The 16,824-nt window shown below is 52.2% G+C and overlaps 2 protein-coding genes across 2 annotated transcripts; one reads left to right on the top strand and one right to left on the bottom strand.

Moving 5' to 3' along the window:
* Window positions 1-1,682: 1,682 nt before the first annotated feature.
* AVPR1B (arginine vasopressin receptor 1B) lies at window positions 1,683-6,488 on the top strand. The gene is given in 3 exon segments (XM_059488038.1): window positions 1,683-2,637; window positions 6,204-6,322; window positions 6,324-6,488. Coding segments are annotated over 3 exon segments (1,239 nt in total).
* A 3,847-nt stretch (window positions 6,489-10,335) lies between these two features.
* RHEX (regulator of hemoglobinization and erythroid cell expansion) lies at window positions 10,336-13,449 on the bottom strand. The gene is given in 7 exon segments (XM_059487738.1): window positions 10,336-10,542; window positions 11,011-11,075; window positions 11,383-11,568; window positions 12,085-12,173; window positions 12,698-12,737; window positions 12,740-12,820; window positions 13,368-13,449. Coding segments are annotated over 7 exon segments (750 nt in total).
* Window positions 13,450-16,824: the final 3,375 nt, after the last annotated feature.

Below are 16,824 nucleotides of genomic sequence, written 5' to 3'. Positions count from 1 at the left end.
GGTAATAAACCCAGCCTGGGGACACTGGGAGGGTCCTGGCAGGGGTTAAACCCAGCCTGGGGACAGAGCTCACACACAGGGACATCGGGGAGGGACCTGACAGATGTGAAACCGAGCCTGGGGATATCGGGGAGGGACTTGGCAGGGATAAAATGCAGCCTGGGGACACTGGAAGGGTTCTGGCAGGGGTAAAACCCAGCCTGGGACATCAGGAAGGACCTGGCAGGGGTTAAACTCAGCCCGGGGATACCGGGAGGGTCCTGGCAGGGGTAAAACCCAGCCTGGGGACACCGGGGAGGCACTGGCCAGGTGTAAAATCCAGCCTGGGGACATCGGGAGGGACCTGGCAGGGGTAAAACCCAGCCTGGGGACACCGGGGAGGCACTGGCCAGGTGTAAAATCCAGCCTGGGGACATCGGGAGGGACCTGGCAGGGGTAAAACCCAGCCTGGGGACACCGGGGAGGCATTGGCCAGGTGTAAACCCAGCCTGGGGACATCGGGAGGGACCTGGCAGGGATAAAACCCAGCCTGGGAACATGGGGGAGGGACCTGCCAGGTGTGAAACCCATCCCAGGGACGGCGCTCACACACGGGGATATCGGGGAGGGACCTGCTGGGATATAAAACACAGCCTGGGGACACCAAGGGACAGGGCTGGGACACGCTCACCCGGCTGCTCTCCTGGGGATGAAAAGCCGAAGGGATGCAGCCTCTGTAGAGATTTCTGCTGCTTTTAAGGAGGATTTCTCTCTCCCCTCGGATTTACCTGCACAGGGGATGCACAGGGTGAGCAGTGCAGGGAGAAAGAGGGATTTGGGAAGGGTTTGTGGAAACGAGAGGAATGTCAAGGGCTGAACCAGGGATTTGGGGACGTTCAGTGAAGAGGAGCATCAAGGACTGAACCAGGGATTTGGGAACATTCAGTGCAGAGAAGAGAACTATCCAGGACTGAAGCAGGGATTTGGGAATTTTCAGAGAAGAGAAGAGAAGTACCAAGGGCTGAACCAGGGGTTCTTGCACCTCTCTGCTCCACAGGAATATTTTCAGCCCCGGCAGAGAGGGAACTGCAGCTGCCTAACACGGGGTTAGTGTGACAGGTGACAAGTGACAACGTGCCCTGGTGTTGGGGACTGCTGGAGGAAGCACATCCAGCCCCTAGCCGGGTGGGGACCTGGCAGGGGTAAAACCCAGTCTGGGGACATTAGGAGGGACCTGGCAGGATAAAAAAATCCAGCAAGGGGACATCAGGAAGAATCAGGGTAATAAACCCAGTCTGGGGATATCGGGGGGGGGGGGGGGGGGGGGGACCTGGCAGGGGTAAATCCAGCTTGGGGACATTAGGAGAGACCTGGCAGGATAAAAAAATCCAGCCTGGGGACATCGGGAAGAACCTGGCAGGGTAATAAACCCAGCCTAGGGACACCGGGAGGGGTAAAACCCAGCCTGGGGACATTGGGGAGGGACCTGCCAGGTGTAAAACACATCCCAGGGACGGTGACACACGGGGACACTGTGAGGGACCTGCCAGGGTATAAAACCCAGCCTGGGGACATTGGGAGGGACGCAGCAGGGGTAAAACCCAGCCCAAGGGCAGAGGAGCTGGAGCTCAGGAGAAACAGGGAAAGGGACAGCAGGACGTCAGAGAGGAGCCGTGGAGCTCCGTGCTCCTGCAGAGAGGAGGATGGAGCCCGGCTGGGGCTGGAACAGCTCCCAGCAGAGCCCAGCTGGGCACGGGCAGGGCCTGCTGAGCCTGGCAGGGCCCCCCAACCTGACGGTGCTGCACACCCGGGACGAGGAGCTGGCCAAGGCCGAGGTCGGGGTGCTGGGCACCATCCTGGCCGTGGCCACCGCGGGCAACCTGGGCGTGCTGCTGGCCATGTACCGGCTGAGGAGGAAGATGAGCCGCATGCACCTCTTCATCCTGCACCTGGGGCTGAGCGACCTGGGCGTGGCGCTGTTCCAGGTGCTGCCGCAGCTCCTCTGGAAGGTCACCTACCGCTTCCTGGGGCCCGACCCTCTCTGCAGGGCCGTCAAGTACCTGCAGGTGCTCAGCATGTTCGCCTCCACCTACATGCTGCTGGTGATGACCCTGGACCGCTACCTGGCCGTGTGCCACCCGCTGCAGTCGCTGCAGCAGCCCAGCCGCCAGGCTTACACCATGATCGGCCTCACCTGGCTGCTCAGCTGCCTGCTCAGCCTGCCCCAGGTGTTCATCTTCTCCCTCCGGGAGGTGCGGCCGGGCTCGGGGGTGCTGGATTGCTGGGCGGATTTTGGGTACCCGTGGGGAGCGCGCGCCTACATCACCTGGACCACGCTGTGCATCTTCGTGCTGCCCGTGGGCGTCCTCAGCGTGTGCTACAGCCTCATCTGCCACGAGATCTGCAAGAACCTCAAGGGCAAGACCCAGAGCGGTGCCCCTGGCACGGGGGGAGCCGCGGTGGGTGCCCCTGGAGGTGCCAACCCTGCGGGGAAGGGCGGGCAGCCCTCGAGGGTGAGCAGCGTGCGCACCATCTCCCGCGCCAAGATCCGCACGGTGAAGATGACCTTCGTCATCGTGGCCGCCTATGTCACCTGCTGGGCGCCCTTCTTCAGCGTGCAGATGTGGTCAGTGTGGGACCGGGATGCTCCTGATGATGGTGAGTGGTGAGGGGAATGGGGGACAGAGCCACAATTGCAGTTGGGTGTTTAGCAAAAAGAGCTGGATGTCATCTTGGCATTTAAAAATAAATGGGGAGGCTGCAGGTGTTTACATGATAACAATGATGGGGAAGGCTACAGGTTTTTGCATGATAAAAATCATGGGGATTTTATAGATTTTTACATGATAAAAATCGTGGGGAAGGCTACAGGTTTTTGCATGATACAAATCATGGGGATTTTACAGATTTTTACATGATAAAAATCATGGGGAAGGCTACAGGTTTTTGCATTATAAAAATCATGGGGATTTTATAGATTTTTACATGATAAAAATAATGGGGATGGCTACAAGCTTTGACATTATAAAAATAATGACCTTCGTCACTGTGGCCACCCCTGTCACCTGCTGGGCGCCCTTCTTCAGCGTGCAGATGTGGTCAGTGTGGGACTGGGATGCTCCTGATGCTGGTGAGTGGTGACGGGAGTGGGGGACAGAGCCACGATTGCAGTTGGGTGTTTAGCAAAAAGAGATGGATGTCATCTTGGCATTTAAAAATAAATGGGGAGGCTGCAGGTGTTTACATGATAACAATGATGGGGAAGGCTACAGGTTTTTGCATGATAAAAATCATGGGGATTTTATAGATTTTTACATGATAAAAATCGTGGGGAAGGCTACAGGTTTTTGCATGATACAAATCATGGGGATTTTACAGATTTTTACATGATAAAAATCATGGGGAAGGCTACAGGTTTTTGCATTATAAAAATCATGGGGATTTTATAGATTTTTACATGATAAAAATAATGGGGATGGCTACAAGCTTTGACATTATAAAAATAATGACCTTCGTCACTGTGGCCACCCCTGTCACCTGCTGGGCGCCCTTCTTCAGCGTGCAGATGTGGTCAGTGTGGGACCGCGATGCTCCTGATGCTGGTGAGTGGTGACGGGAGTGGGGGACAGAGCCACGATTGCAGTTGGGTGTTTAGCAAAAAGAGATGGATGTCATCTTGGCATTTAAAAATAAATGGGGAGGCTGCAGGTGTTTACATGATAAAAATGACGCGGAAGGCTACAGGTTTTTGCATGATAAAAATCATGGGGATTTTATAGATTTTTACATGATAAAAATCGTGGAGAAGGCTACAGGTTTTTGCATGATACAAATCATGGGGATTTTACAGATTTTTACATGATAAAAATCGTGGGGAAGGCTACAGGTTTTTGCATTATAAAAATCATGGGGATTTTATAGATTTTTACATGATAAAAATAATGGGGATGGCTACAAGCTTTGACATTATAAAAATAATGACCTTCGTCACTGTGGCCACCCCTGTCACCTGCTGGGCGCCCTTCTTCAGCGTGCAGATGTGGTCAGTGTGGGACCGCGATGCTCCTGATGCTGGTGAGTGGTGACGGGAGTGGGGGACAGAGCCACGATTGCAGTTGGGTGTTTAGCAAAAAGAGATGGATGTCATCTTGGCATTTAAAAATAAATGGGGAGGCTGCAGGTGTTTACATGATAAAAATGACGCGGAAGGCTACAGGTTTTTGCATGATAAAAATCATGGGGATTTTATAGATTTTTACATGATAAAAATCGTGGAGAAGGCTACAGGTTTTTGCATGATACAAATCATGGGGATTTTACAGATTTTTACATTATAAAAATCATGGGGAAGGCTACAGGCGTTGACATTATAAAAATAATGACCTTCGTCATCGTGGCCACCCCTGTCACCTGCTGGGTGCCCTTCTTCAGCGTGCAGATGTGGTCAGTGTGGGACCGGGATGCTCCTGATGATGGTGAGTGGTGACGGGAGTTGGGCACAGAGCCCTGGACATGCCAAGATTGCAGTTGGGTTTTTAATAAAAAGAGATGGATGTCACCTTGGTATTTAAAAATAAATGCGGAGGCTGCAGATTTTTACATGATAAAAATCATGGGGAAGGCTACAGGCTTTTACATGATAAAAATCATGGGGATTTTGCAGATCTAAAAAAAATATATATATAAAAATATAAAAGTATAAAAATAAAATACAAAAATATAAAAATATAAAAATTATAAAAATCATGGGGAAGGCTACAGATTTTTACATGATAAAAATTATGGGGAAGGCTACAGGTTTTTACATTATAAAAGTCATGGGGATTTAACAGATTTTTTACATTATAAAAATCCATGGGGAAGGCTACAGGCTTTTACATGATAAAAATAATGAGGATTTTACAGATTTTTACATGACAAAAATCATGGGGAAGGCTACAGACTTTTACATTATAAATATCATGGAGATTAAACAGATTTTTTACATGATAAAAATCATGAGGAAGGCTACAGGTTTCCTTCCCTGTAATGCATAAAATTTCCTCCTAAAATTCCTTATAAATGTATACAATACCATATGGATTTCCTCCCCTGTAAATGTATAAAATATAATTTCCAGTTAGATCATTCCTTTCAGAAAAAAAACACTGAGAAGTGACGATTTCTGGCCATCATCAATAGGGATGTGCAAAGACATCTTTGCCATGTGTGTCTTTCCTCTCCTCTGGGAATTTTCTGAGGTTTCAGAAGTGGATTTCTGAGTTCAAATGTTGAATTTTTTCCCCTGTAAACCTTCAGTAGTTTTCCTAACTCCTGAAGTAGTATTACTATTAGAAAAAGAGACTTCACCCAAGATTGAAAATCTGGGAGAGGCTTTGGGCAGCAGATTTCCGAATTCATATGTTGAATTATTTTCCCCTGTAAACCTTCAGTAGTTTTCCTAACTCCTGAAGTAGTACTAGTGCTAGAAAAAGGGACTTCACCCAAGGTTGAAAGTCCTGTGGGAGATGCTTTGAGCAGATGAGAGTCTGAAGGAAAGGCCAGCACATGGGCAATGCAGAACCTGGAGGATTCTGGTTTTCCCAGCTTTCCATCCCCCAGGAATGCCAGTGGGATGGAAATGTGAGCCAGGAGAGCCCCCAGCTCCTGCCCACTGCCCACCCCACCCCTTCCCAGCGTGTCTTTCCTCTCCTCTGGGAATTTTCTGAGGTTTCAGAAGTGGATTTCTGAGTTCAAATATTGAATTATTTTCCCCTGTAAACCTTCAGTAGTTTTCCTAACTCCTGAAGTAGGACTATCTCTAGAAAAAGGGACCCAAGATTTAAAGTCCTCTGGACTTTCACCCAAGATTGAAAGTCATTTGGGAGATGCTTTGGGCAGCAGAGAGGCTGAAGGAAAGCCCAGAAACTGCTAGGTCTTACCTTGGAGAAGATGTGCTCCAGCACACGAGCTCTGCAGAACCTGGCACTGCAGAACCACATCCTCTCAGCTCTCAGAGGATGTGCCCCAGCACTGCAGAACCTGGAGGATTCTGGCTCTGCAGAACCTGGAGGGTTCTGGCTCTCCAGAACGTGAAGGGTTCTGGTTTTCCCAACTTTCCATCCCCCAGGAATGCCAGTGGGACGGGAATGTGAGCCAGGAGAGCCCCCAGCTCCTGCCCACTGCCCACTGCCCACCCTGCCCAGCCCCTGGGGATGTCTCATCTCTCTCTCTCTCCTCTCCAGAGTCCACCAACGTGGCTTTCAGCATCACCATGCTGCTGGCCAGCCTCAGCAGCTGCTGCAACCCCTGGATTTACCTGTTCTTCAGCGGGCACCTCCTGCAGGGCTGCCGGGGCTGCTGGGGGCGCCCCCCGGGCCGGGCTGCGCAGACCCAACTCCAGCGGGAGCCTGTGCAGCAGGAAAACCACGGTCCTGAGCCACAGCCACCAGGTGCCCCTGCACGGGGACGGCGCCAGGGAGCTGCACCCGCCCTGCGACGAGGCCGTGACAGAGTTGGGCACGCTCTAGGCTGTGACAGCGCCGGGTGTGACAGCGCCGGGTGTGACAGCAACGAGTGTGACAACAACGAGTGTGACACCGCCGGGTGTGACATCACCAAGTGTGACACCACCAGGTGTGATACTGCCAGGTGTGTGACACCGCCAGGTGTGACAGTGCCGTGTGTGACAGCACCAGGTGTGTGACACTGCCAAGTGTGACCTGCCAGGTGTGACACCACCAAGTGTGTGATACTGCCAGGTGTGACAGCGCCAGGTGTGTGACACTCCCAGGTGTGTGACACTGCCAGGTGTGTGACACCGCAACGTGTGACAGTGCCAGGTGTGTGACACTGCCAGGTGTGTGACACCACCAAGTGTGACACCACCAGGTGTGTGACAGCGCCAGGTGTGCGACACCGCAACGTGTGACAGTGCCAGGTGTGTGACACTGCCACATGTGTGACACCGCCAAGTGTGACACTGCCACATGTGACACCACCAAGTGTGACACTGCAAGGTGTGTGACACTGCAAGGTGTGTGACACCACCAAGTGTGACACCACCAGGTGTGACAGCGCCAAGTGTGTAGCACTCCCAAGTGTGACAGCTGCAGGTGTGTGGCACCACCAAGTGTGACACTTCCAGGTGTGTGACACTGCCAAGTGTGACACTGCAAGGTGTGCGACAACGCCAGGTGTGTGACACTGCCAGGTGTGACAGCGCCAGGTGTATAACACCACCAAGTGTGACACAGCCAGGTGTGACACAGCCAGGTGTGTGACACTGCTAGGTGTGACAGCTCCAGGTGTGACACCGTCACCGCTCGCTCTCGCTGCAGAGCGCGGCTCTCCCCACCTGGTGGCACCGCGTTTTGCAGAAATCGGAATGTGTCACCCAGAAAAGCGCCGCGTCCGCCGTGTCCTCGCTGCCGTGGGGATGGACAGAGCCCCTCCGGCCGCAGCATCCACCCCCAGCCGTGTTTGGGGAAACTTCTGGGTGCTCTCCTGCAGGGAGGGGTCCTGGAACCTCCGGGGAGGGATCCTGGAACCTCGGGGGAGGGATCCTGCATCCTTTGAGATCAGGGGATCCTGGAACCTCCGGGAAAGGATGCGGCATCAAGGGGGATCAAGGGATCCTGCATCATTCGGGATCAGGGGACCCTGCATCCTCCGGGGAGGGACCTTGCATCCTTTGGGATCAGGGGAGGCTGCATCCTTAAGAAACAGGGGATCCTGCACCCTTTGGGATTGGAGATCCTGCACCCTTTGGGATTGGAGATCCTGCACCCTTTGGGATTGGAGATCCTGCACCCTTTGGGATCAGATCCTGCACCCTTTGGGATCAGGAGATCCTGCACCCTTTGGGATCAGGAGATCCTGCACCCTTTGGGATCAGGAGATCCTGCACCCTTTGAGATTGGAGATCCTGCACCCTTTGAGATTGGAGATCCTGCACCCTTTGGGATCAGGGGATCCTGCACCCTTTGGGATTGGAGATCCTGCACCCTTTGGGATCAGATCCTGCACCCTTTGAGATTGGAGATCCTGCACCCTTTGGGATTGGAGATCCTGCACCCTTTGGGATCAGGGGATCCTGCACCCTTTGGGATTGGAGATCCTGCACCCTTTGGGATTGGAGATCCTGCACCCTTTGGGATCAGATCCTGCACCCTTTGGGATCAGGGGATGCTGCATCCTTCAGAAACAGGGGGATCCTGCAACCTTTGGGATCGGGGATCCTGCAATCTCCAGGAAAGGATGCGGTATCAAGGGGGATTAAGGGATCCTGCACCCTTTTGGATCGAGAAATCCTGCAACCTCCGGAGAGGGATCCTGCAGCCTCTAAGAAGGGATCCTGCATCCTTCGAGGAGGGATCCTGCACCCTTTGGGATCAGGGGAGGACCCTGCATCCTTCGGGAACAGGGGATGCTGCATCCTTTGGGATCAGGGGATCCCGCAATCTCTGGGAAGGGATCCTGCACCTTTCAGGAACAGGGGATGCTGCATCCACAAAACCCTCCCGGAGGTCCCCTAGTTTGTGTTCCCAGCTGCCAGCAGAGCAGCCGGAGCTCGGCAGGCGGCAACGCGGCTCCATCTGCTCCCGAGCCGCCGCCGCCTCCTCCTCCTCCTCCCGCACCCGAGCAGACAGCGGGGACAGCGCTGTCCCCCCCAGGGCTGCACAGCTCCTGTGGTCTGGAAGTGCCCCCGTGCCGCCTGCCCGGGGCCAGGACGGGGCTGTGGCATCCCCTGGTGCCGGGCACAGCTGTGCCGCCCCACGCTGTGCCCGCTGGAGCGCCCCAAATGCGGCGCTGGCATCCCCGAGGAGCTGCTGGGAGCAGCCCTGGCCCTGCTCCAGCTCAGCCGGGCACGTCCTGAGTGCCCCTGTGCCCTCTCCCATCAGCTCTGCTCTCACCCCATCCTGTGCTCAGCAGCTGCTCTCACCCTGCTGCTGCTGCTGCTGCTTTTGGCTCGTTTTGCAGGGACTGGGAGCCCAAACCCACCATGGGCTCGGGGAGCAGGAACTCAATTCCCCCGCAGTCCCAGGAGCTGTTTTGTGCAGGAATAAATCATAGATAAGGCAGAAAATAACATCCATTAGCTCAAAAGCTGCTGAGGGTGGTGTACAAAGGTTCCAAATTCCCTGCGAGCCACGGGCATTATTCCTTTCACTGTCACAGGCTAAAGCTGTAAAAATAAAACATTAAGAGGAAAATATTTTGAAATCTTCAATATTGTCACTTTTTAATCGCCAGGCAGTTGAATCAGATTTCTCAGATTTCCTCTCACTGGTTTTGGCCTTACCTCCAGTCCCATAATCACACTTCTCCTGGGTTTTCCAACGTTACCCAGGGATTGCTGGGGATTTTGGAACATTTTCCTTCACGTGCCCTTCGAGCTGGGCCAGATCTGCACCCCAAGGTCATGAAAGCAGGAGTGCCTGTCTCCCCCGGCCACTGATCAATCCCAAATCAATTGTCTCACAACCTTTCATTAAATCACAGCATTACTGAGCCCATTTAAAACACACTTGGGGCAGCTGCAGCCCTGAGGAAGAGGAGGCAGCAGCTCCATCCCCCTCACACGGCTCCCACTGGGGCACCATTCCCATTCCCAGGCACTTTGGAAGTTTATTTCTGGAAAATTCAGGAGTAACAAAATACAGAATGAGGAGCAGGGACGTGGCCCAGGTGGGGAGAGACCAAGCCCAGCACCTGGAGCAGGGACAAAGCAGGGAAAGCAAAAGCTGGGAGACAGGGAGAGGGAAAAGCCGGTGGAAAAATTGTATTTAAAAAGATTTTATGAGGCTGATGAGCAAAACAACAACACTGAGAGGAGCTCAGTGCAGGTTTGAGGATCAATGCATCTCCCTCCCATTTTGAGAGGCAAGGGGGGAGATGTTTCTTTTGCTTTCATGAAATGAGGGGACAAAAGGCCATGACACAGAAGTGGAGAGCTGATTCCAGCCTGGCTGGGAGGAGCCTTTCCCTGCCCCACACTGTCCCTCAGGAACAGTGGAGCCTTTAAGGAAAAGCCAAGGAAGCTGCGGGTGGGGGTGGCACAAGTGCTGCAGCCCGTGCCAGGCAGTGCCCCCGGGCAAGGGGACAGTGCCAGGGCAAGGGGACAGTGCCAGCTGTGCAGCTGCTGGGGGCTCTGGGCACCTCTGGGCAGCAGCTTCACCCTGGTGTGACAGCTCCACAGCAGTGTCACAGCCCCACAGCAGTGTCACAGCTCCACAGCAGTGTCACAGCTCCACAGCAGTGTCACAGCCCCACATCAGTGTCACAGCCCCACGTCAGTGTCACAGCCCCACAGCAGTGTCACAGCCCCACATCAGTGTCACAGCTCCACAGCAGTGTCACAGCCCCACAGCAGTGTCACAGCTTCACCTCGGTGTACTCCACCCTCTTGGATGCCCTGGGGCTGGAGAAGGGCCAGAAATGTGTTTTCCTCTTCTTTGGGTCCACGTTGACATAATCCAGCCCAGACCTGACGTTCTCGTAGTCCTGGGCAGAGCCCAGCTCGGGGCCTTTCCCTGGGAACACCAGGGATGTGTAATTGATGCTTTCCTCTGGGCCACAGCCCTGCGGGAGCAAAATGGAGCCCAGGTCAGGCCCAGCACCCACCCAGGAGCCTTTGCCCTCAAGCCCATGCACCAGTGCAGGGAATCGTGGAATGGGCTGGGTTGGAAGGGATTTTATGCCCATCCCATTCCCCCTGCCGTGGCAGGGACACCTTCCACTGCCCCAGGCTGCTCCAAGCCCCATCCAGCCTGGCCTTGGGGCTCCAGGGGCAGCCACAGCTGTGCCAGGGCCTGCCCACCCTCAGAGAGAAGATTTCGCTTCCTAATTTTCCTAAAGTGCCCAGGGATGGTTCCCTCTGAATGAGAAACACTGGAACACTGCATGTGACAGGGGACAACAACCACCCCAGCCCTTATCTATGGAATTTCAATGTGCCCAGCCCTTATCTATGGAATTTCAATGTGGTTTGATGGATTTGCCCCTCCCGATGCTGCCCCAGGTGGGCTGGGGATGATTTTCCCGTGGTACCTGAGGGCAGGAAGGGTTGTCGTTGTCTGAGTCCTCCGAGGTGTCTGAGGATGTGTCACTGCTCCCTTAAAAACACAAAACATTTACCACCCCAGCACTTCCCAGAGGGTTAGAGGGAGAAAAAGGATCAAGGGACAAGAAGCAAACATGCTCAGAAGTGAAAATTCTGATCCACAAAGGATCAGTTTGATCCCTCCCAGCCTCACTTCCCTGGAAGAAATGGGCAGGGAGAGCCAGGTGGGAAGAGGAGGCAGCTCCTGCTTGGCCCTTCTCCCACCCCAGAGCTCATAAGGAGGAGACATCACACAAATGCCACCCAAAAACTCCCATCCCTGTGCCAGGACAATGCCCCACGGCTGCAGAGCCCCTTACCTGCATAGGCTGGGGATGGGTTTTGTGCCCCAGGTTGTTGTTTCTGTGCCCCAGGTTGTTGTTTCTGTGTCCCAGGTTGTTTCTGTGCCGGGTCCCCTCCTGGCGCTGAGGCTGGAGCTGGCGTGGGCTGAGGGCTGGGATGCTCCCCAGGGCTGCTGCTCACCTGCATCCTGCAGGAATGCTGGGCTGTGAGCAAGAAAACAGTGAGCCCTGGTCCCTGCTGTGCCCAGAGCACCCCACCCTGCTCCAGCACCGCCAGTGCAAACCAGCCCACCCCAAAATAATGATTGGAGCAGGCTCATATCCATCAATTCAATTGTTGAGACGATCCAGGGCCCTGCTCTCCCACCAGGAGAGGCTCCAGTGACAAATCACAGTGTCAGGGCCTCTGCTTGCAAGTTGGGAATGATTTTGACCCAAAGCAGAGCTGGGCTCTGTGCAAATGTGAGCAGCAGTTGGTGGGAAAGAATTCCCTGCTAGAAATTGCAGCTTCATCTGAATTAAAACTCTGTGAGCTGATTCTTGGTATTTTCCCAGCACTTTACTAAAAAAGTGACCAAGAAAAAAATGGTTTTGAAGCAACACAAGGTTGTACAACCCTCACTGATGTGTACAGCCATGACACCCAGCCCAGCCCAGCCCTGCCCTGCCCCTTTCCCATCCCACACCCACCTCAAATCGGGAAAAGCATTTTTAAATTACCAATTTTCCTGCTGAGCATGGTGTAAAGGGTCAGCAAGAGGAGAGGGTAGAGTATCAAGGTGACAAGTGAGGTGACAGCAGGAATCCAGCTGAACGAGAGAAAACCATTCAGTCTCACTGAAATCACCAAATTCTTTTCAACCCCCCCATGGCTTCAAGGCACATTTTAGACTCAGGGCTGCTGGTAACTTTTGGTTTTGCTTTTTCATTTTGCTTTTTGGTTTTGGGGTGATGTGGCTCAAAATGAGGGGTTTGTTTTTCAAGGATGATTTGAGTTCTTTGCCCCTCATTTTTGGGGCCTGTCCCCAGAAGGGTTTTTAAAATCCTCCAGGGGTGAATGTGGTGCTGGAGGGGAGAGAGACATGGCAGATATGATGGAATTACAGAATTGTGGAATGATGGAATGGGTTGGGACCTTTGAAGGTCACCCCCTGCCATGAGCAGGGACGTTTTCAGCCAGACCAGGTTGCTGTGTGTGACAGGGGACAACAACCACCCCAGCCCTTATCTATGGAATTTCAATGTGGTTTGATGGATTTGCCCCTCCTGATGCTGCTCCAGGCGGTCCCAGGGGGGCTGTGGAGGGCTCTGTGCCCCAGGGTGCTGCACTCACCATGCACAAAGGCTCATCCTCCTGCTGAGGCGTCTCCAGGGCCTGGGGGGACACAGACAGCCAGCAGGACCTGGTGGCAACCATAGAAATGGTCCCATTGAGCCTCACGCTGCTCCACACGAGCTGGAGATCAGGCTCAGCACTTGGAGGCAGTGGTTGGGTGTTGCAGATGTGAAATAAAGGATTTTTATTTTATCCCAGCCCTCCCTCTGTGAGAATCCCTGTGGTTCACACCCTCACAGAGCCACAGGCTGTCCCTTCTCACTGAATTAATACTTTATACACTTTTACACTCTTATACACTCTTATACACTCTTATATCTGAGACTTGTCTGGACTTTCTGGGCCCCACTGCAACAGAATTGAAATTTGTTCTTCTTGCTTTAATCCTCTCTCATGGTTCATTTTTTTTTCTTTTTCTCTTTTTAATCCACCAAAAAAAAAATTTAAAAAAAGGAAGAAAACTACAAGATGAAGAAAAAAAATCCATGGAAAAAGTAACCAAAGGAAGATCGTGGGTTGGTGTGAGACTCTTGCATCAGTCAAGGTCCAGACAGAAATATCAGAGGCCCTGCAACACCTCAGTGTCTGAAACACCTCGGATTTAATTCTGTGAGAGCTCCAATCCTGCTGAGGTTAAGAGGGTTTAAGGCAGAAAATCAGAAAGCACCAATGCCTGGGCTGGGCCCCTTGGCTTGGGACTTCTGGCCATAACACTCAACAGATTTATAATAAAAGATAGGAGTGTTCATTTTGTAAAAATAGCAGCAGGCTGCTCCTTTTGTGAGCTTTCACTTGCAAAGAAGCACTTTAAATCCTCTCTCAGTGTTATACACTTGCTATTTATAAATGGCTGATAGGGAGAGATCTTCAGCTGGATTTGATACAGTGATTAAAGCAGCCCTGATAATTTGATTGATAGGCTGATGGATAAATTGATAGAGCAAAGGCATTATCCATCCTGTGGAGCAGATTCTATCATTTCCTCTATGACACATTTCTGAGCCTAATTCATCAAAAGCTTTCCTGATAACCACCAATCTCCTGCAAAATTCCACTCATGCAAAGAGCTTGATGACTGCCAAGCTGAAAGTTCATTTTTTTGCAGAAATTTCCCCCCTCCCTTACTGAATAAATCTGTCCCCAAATATCCTTCTCAAAGGGCTGCCACTCTTGAAAGGTTCATTTCCTACTGTGGGGCAGGAGACGCTGCTGCAGCAGCAGATAAGGATCTGAAAAAATGAGCAGTTCAAAAGGAAATTGCAAAATAAGCCCCAAATCCAACTATCAGCAGCTTCTGTGCCGAGGTGGGTACGGCGAGATGGAGGCGCCGATATCGGGTGGGTATCAAAAAATCTGATTTGAGGCAGCAGCCAGTGAGAGCCCGGCACCAAATGTGCTTTTTTGGGGGCCTCAGGGAAGTTCTGTGAGCCTGCAGCCTCCAAGACTTCAATCCTTTCTCAAGAAAATGCTGAAATCAAGGTTTGCATGGAGCTGCTCCTCAGCCGGGCAGCGAGGGCCAACCTGAGGCATCTGCCCGCAGCTAAACGTGAGTGAAAGCTCCAGAATGCCCCAAATTATTTTAATCCCACTCCAGCCAGGCCCAGCTGGCTCGCTGGAGCTCAGGATGGCACCAGAATGTGCCCAAAGGGTTTCCCAGCCCAGCTCTGCTCCCGCTGTTCCACCCTCTGCTTCCCGCGCCATCACACCTGGAGCGCGGCGCCCAACGCGGCCTTACCTGGGCTCAGAGCTTTCCAACCTTCCCTTCCCCACGGCTTGGGGCAGCTGGGGCCCTGCAGGCAGCAGGATTTGGGGGTTGTTTCAGCAGGATTTGGGGTGGTTTCAGCAGGATTTGGGGTGGTTTCAGCAGGATTTGGGTGCAGAGCGGGGTCTGGCGGCGCGGCGGTGCCGGATGCGGTCACGCTCTACCCCCCAGGAGTGGAGCCCACACAAGTTCCATGACACCTCCCCTCTGTCAGTAGCCTCATTTAAATATACTGGGGTGTTTCTCTGTTCTGCAGCTGTTTTGCTGCTGCACCCCTCCATCAATTCTCTATCTTCCAGCAGCTTTGTCCCAAAATTGAGCTGAGTTTCCCTGGAGCCAAGCGGTGCTGGGGGAGCTGTGCCCAGGTCAACTCAGCTGCCACCTAAAATGAGCTCTGGGTGCTTCCAAGCAAACATTTTCCACAGGGATGAAGCATTTTCCACCACCTGGCTCCATGGCTGCTGGGGGTGGATGGGCCTCCAACTATCCACACTCTGGAAAATGCTCTGCAAGCTTTGGGGTGCAAGCAGCAGCCTGGCACATCCCACCCTGAGAATTCCCAGGAATTTTGGGGATTGATGGCTGCTGGTTCTTAGGAACTGTGGGGTTTGTAGCTCTGGAAGTGCCCTGGCAGAAAGGAGCAAGAAATTCCCTATTTTTGGGACAGCACTCTGGAAAATGCTCTGCGAGCTTTGGGGTGCAAGCAGCAGCCTGGCAGATCCCACCCTGAGAATTCCCAGGAATTTTGGGGATTGATGGCTGCTGGTTCTTAGGAACTGTGGGGTTTGTAGCTCTGGAAGTGCCCTGGCAGAAAGGAACAAGAAATTCCCTTTTTTCCAAGGTGCCTGACTCATGGGGACGGTGCCTGCTCGCCTTTCAGCATCTCCACCAGCCCACAGCAATCCTGCCCCAGGGATACAACATCCCAAAGAATCCTCCTGGATTATCTAAAAGCAAAAAGAAGATTTCAAAAAGCATCACCTACCCCTGGAGCTGCATCACAAGTTGGGGTGACTTCCCAAATTCCCCTTCATGCTCCCACCATCCACCAGCTGCATCACCAGATGTTGGTCCTGCTCTCCTCACAGCTGCTGCACCCCAGGTAAATATTTTGGGGTTTATTTAACTGAAACTTGCTTGTTTGTTGATTTTTTTTTTCAGGTGAAAGTTTGCTGCTGCAGCGCTTTCAAGTGCTCAGTGGTGGATAAACAGATTAACAGGTGGGAGAAGTGTCTGATAAAGGCAGGAAAAAAAAGGTTTTTTACAAAACACTGCTGGGGCACAGTGTGAATCAACCAGGGCAGTGGCTCCACTAAAGGAAATGTGTAAGAAGGAACACAGATAACACGTTTTTAGCCTGAGAACGGGTTTTTTGAAACAAAGAAAGTGCTTCACACAGAGCTGGTGAGAGGTATTTTTTCTACCCAAGGGGCAAAACCCATTTTTGATCCAACTGTGTGGCCCTGGAGGGGTGGGACACAGCTGGGGACAGGCCCTGCCTGGCACAGCCCATCCTTCCTTACCAGGGATGTTGCAGGATCTGGAGTCACCTTTCCTCAATTTCTCCAGAGCAGGCTGGCCCTGCCAAGCTGAGGGACACCAAGGCTTGAAAATTGGGCATCTCCCCCCTCTGCAATCCACACATTGAGCTACAGCTGGAATTTGTATGAAACAAAGCCGTTTTGACCCAATTTTCCGTGCAAATCCAGCCCAGTTGCTCCCAAAACATAGAGGGGAAAAAATCCCCCCACCACTTTGTTCTACTTGAAATAATAATTATGAAGTGCTCCTAAGAGTTGAGCTTTTAAAATGGCTTCTAAAATAACTCAAAAGTCGAAATAGATTTGCTTAGCTGCAAAAATTTCTAAATGAAAGCTCTGGCCTCGTTATGACTTTCATCTTCCCATTTTAATGCTGAATTTGCTGCCAGGAGTTTGCAGATTATGATGATCCAATTGGGGGATCTTTTCCACAAAATAAACTATTTCACTTAAAGTGTTTGGCGTGTCTGTGCTGCTGCTCACCCTCACGTTTATCTCCAAAGCCCAGTGACCCTTCAGGCTGGGTTTTCTGATAGGATTTTCGGGTTATAAACCATGTCTGGAACAATCCACTTGCTGTTTTCAGCTTATCTGGCACTTGCTGCAGCTGCTTTTGTTTTAGGAAGTTTCTTTCTAATCCATGAATATGTGATTAGGACAAGGAGGGAGGCTGGTACATTTAACTGCATCTCAAAAGGGGAAATAGAGAATAAATTTGTATAAAAGCCACTTGTTAAAAAAAAATATTGCAGAGTGGGGGAATGAAGGGAATTTTCATTTGTTTTCAAAAAACAGCTGCATTTGCCATCGGCATCAACTGT

This window comes from Ammospiza nelsoni, chromosome 23, assembly GCF_027579445.1.
Source record: "Ammospiza nelsoni isolate bAmmNel1 chromosome 23, bAmmNel1.pri, whole genome shotgun sequence".
Lineage (NCBI taxonomy): Eukaryota > Metazoa > Chordata > Aves > Passeriformes > Passerellidae > Ammospiza > Ammospiza nelsoni.
Note: the sequence above shows the minus strand (reverse complement) of the source record. Positions and strands in the feature narration are given on the sequence as shown.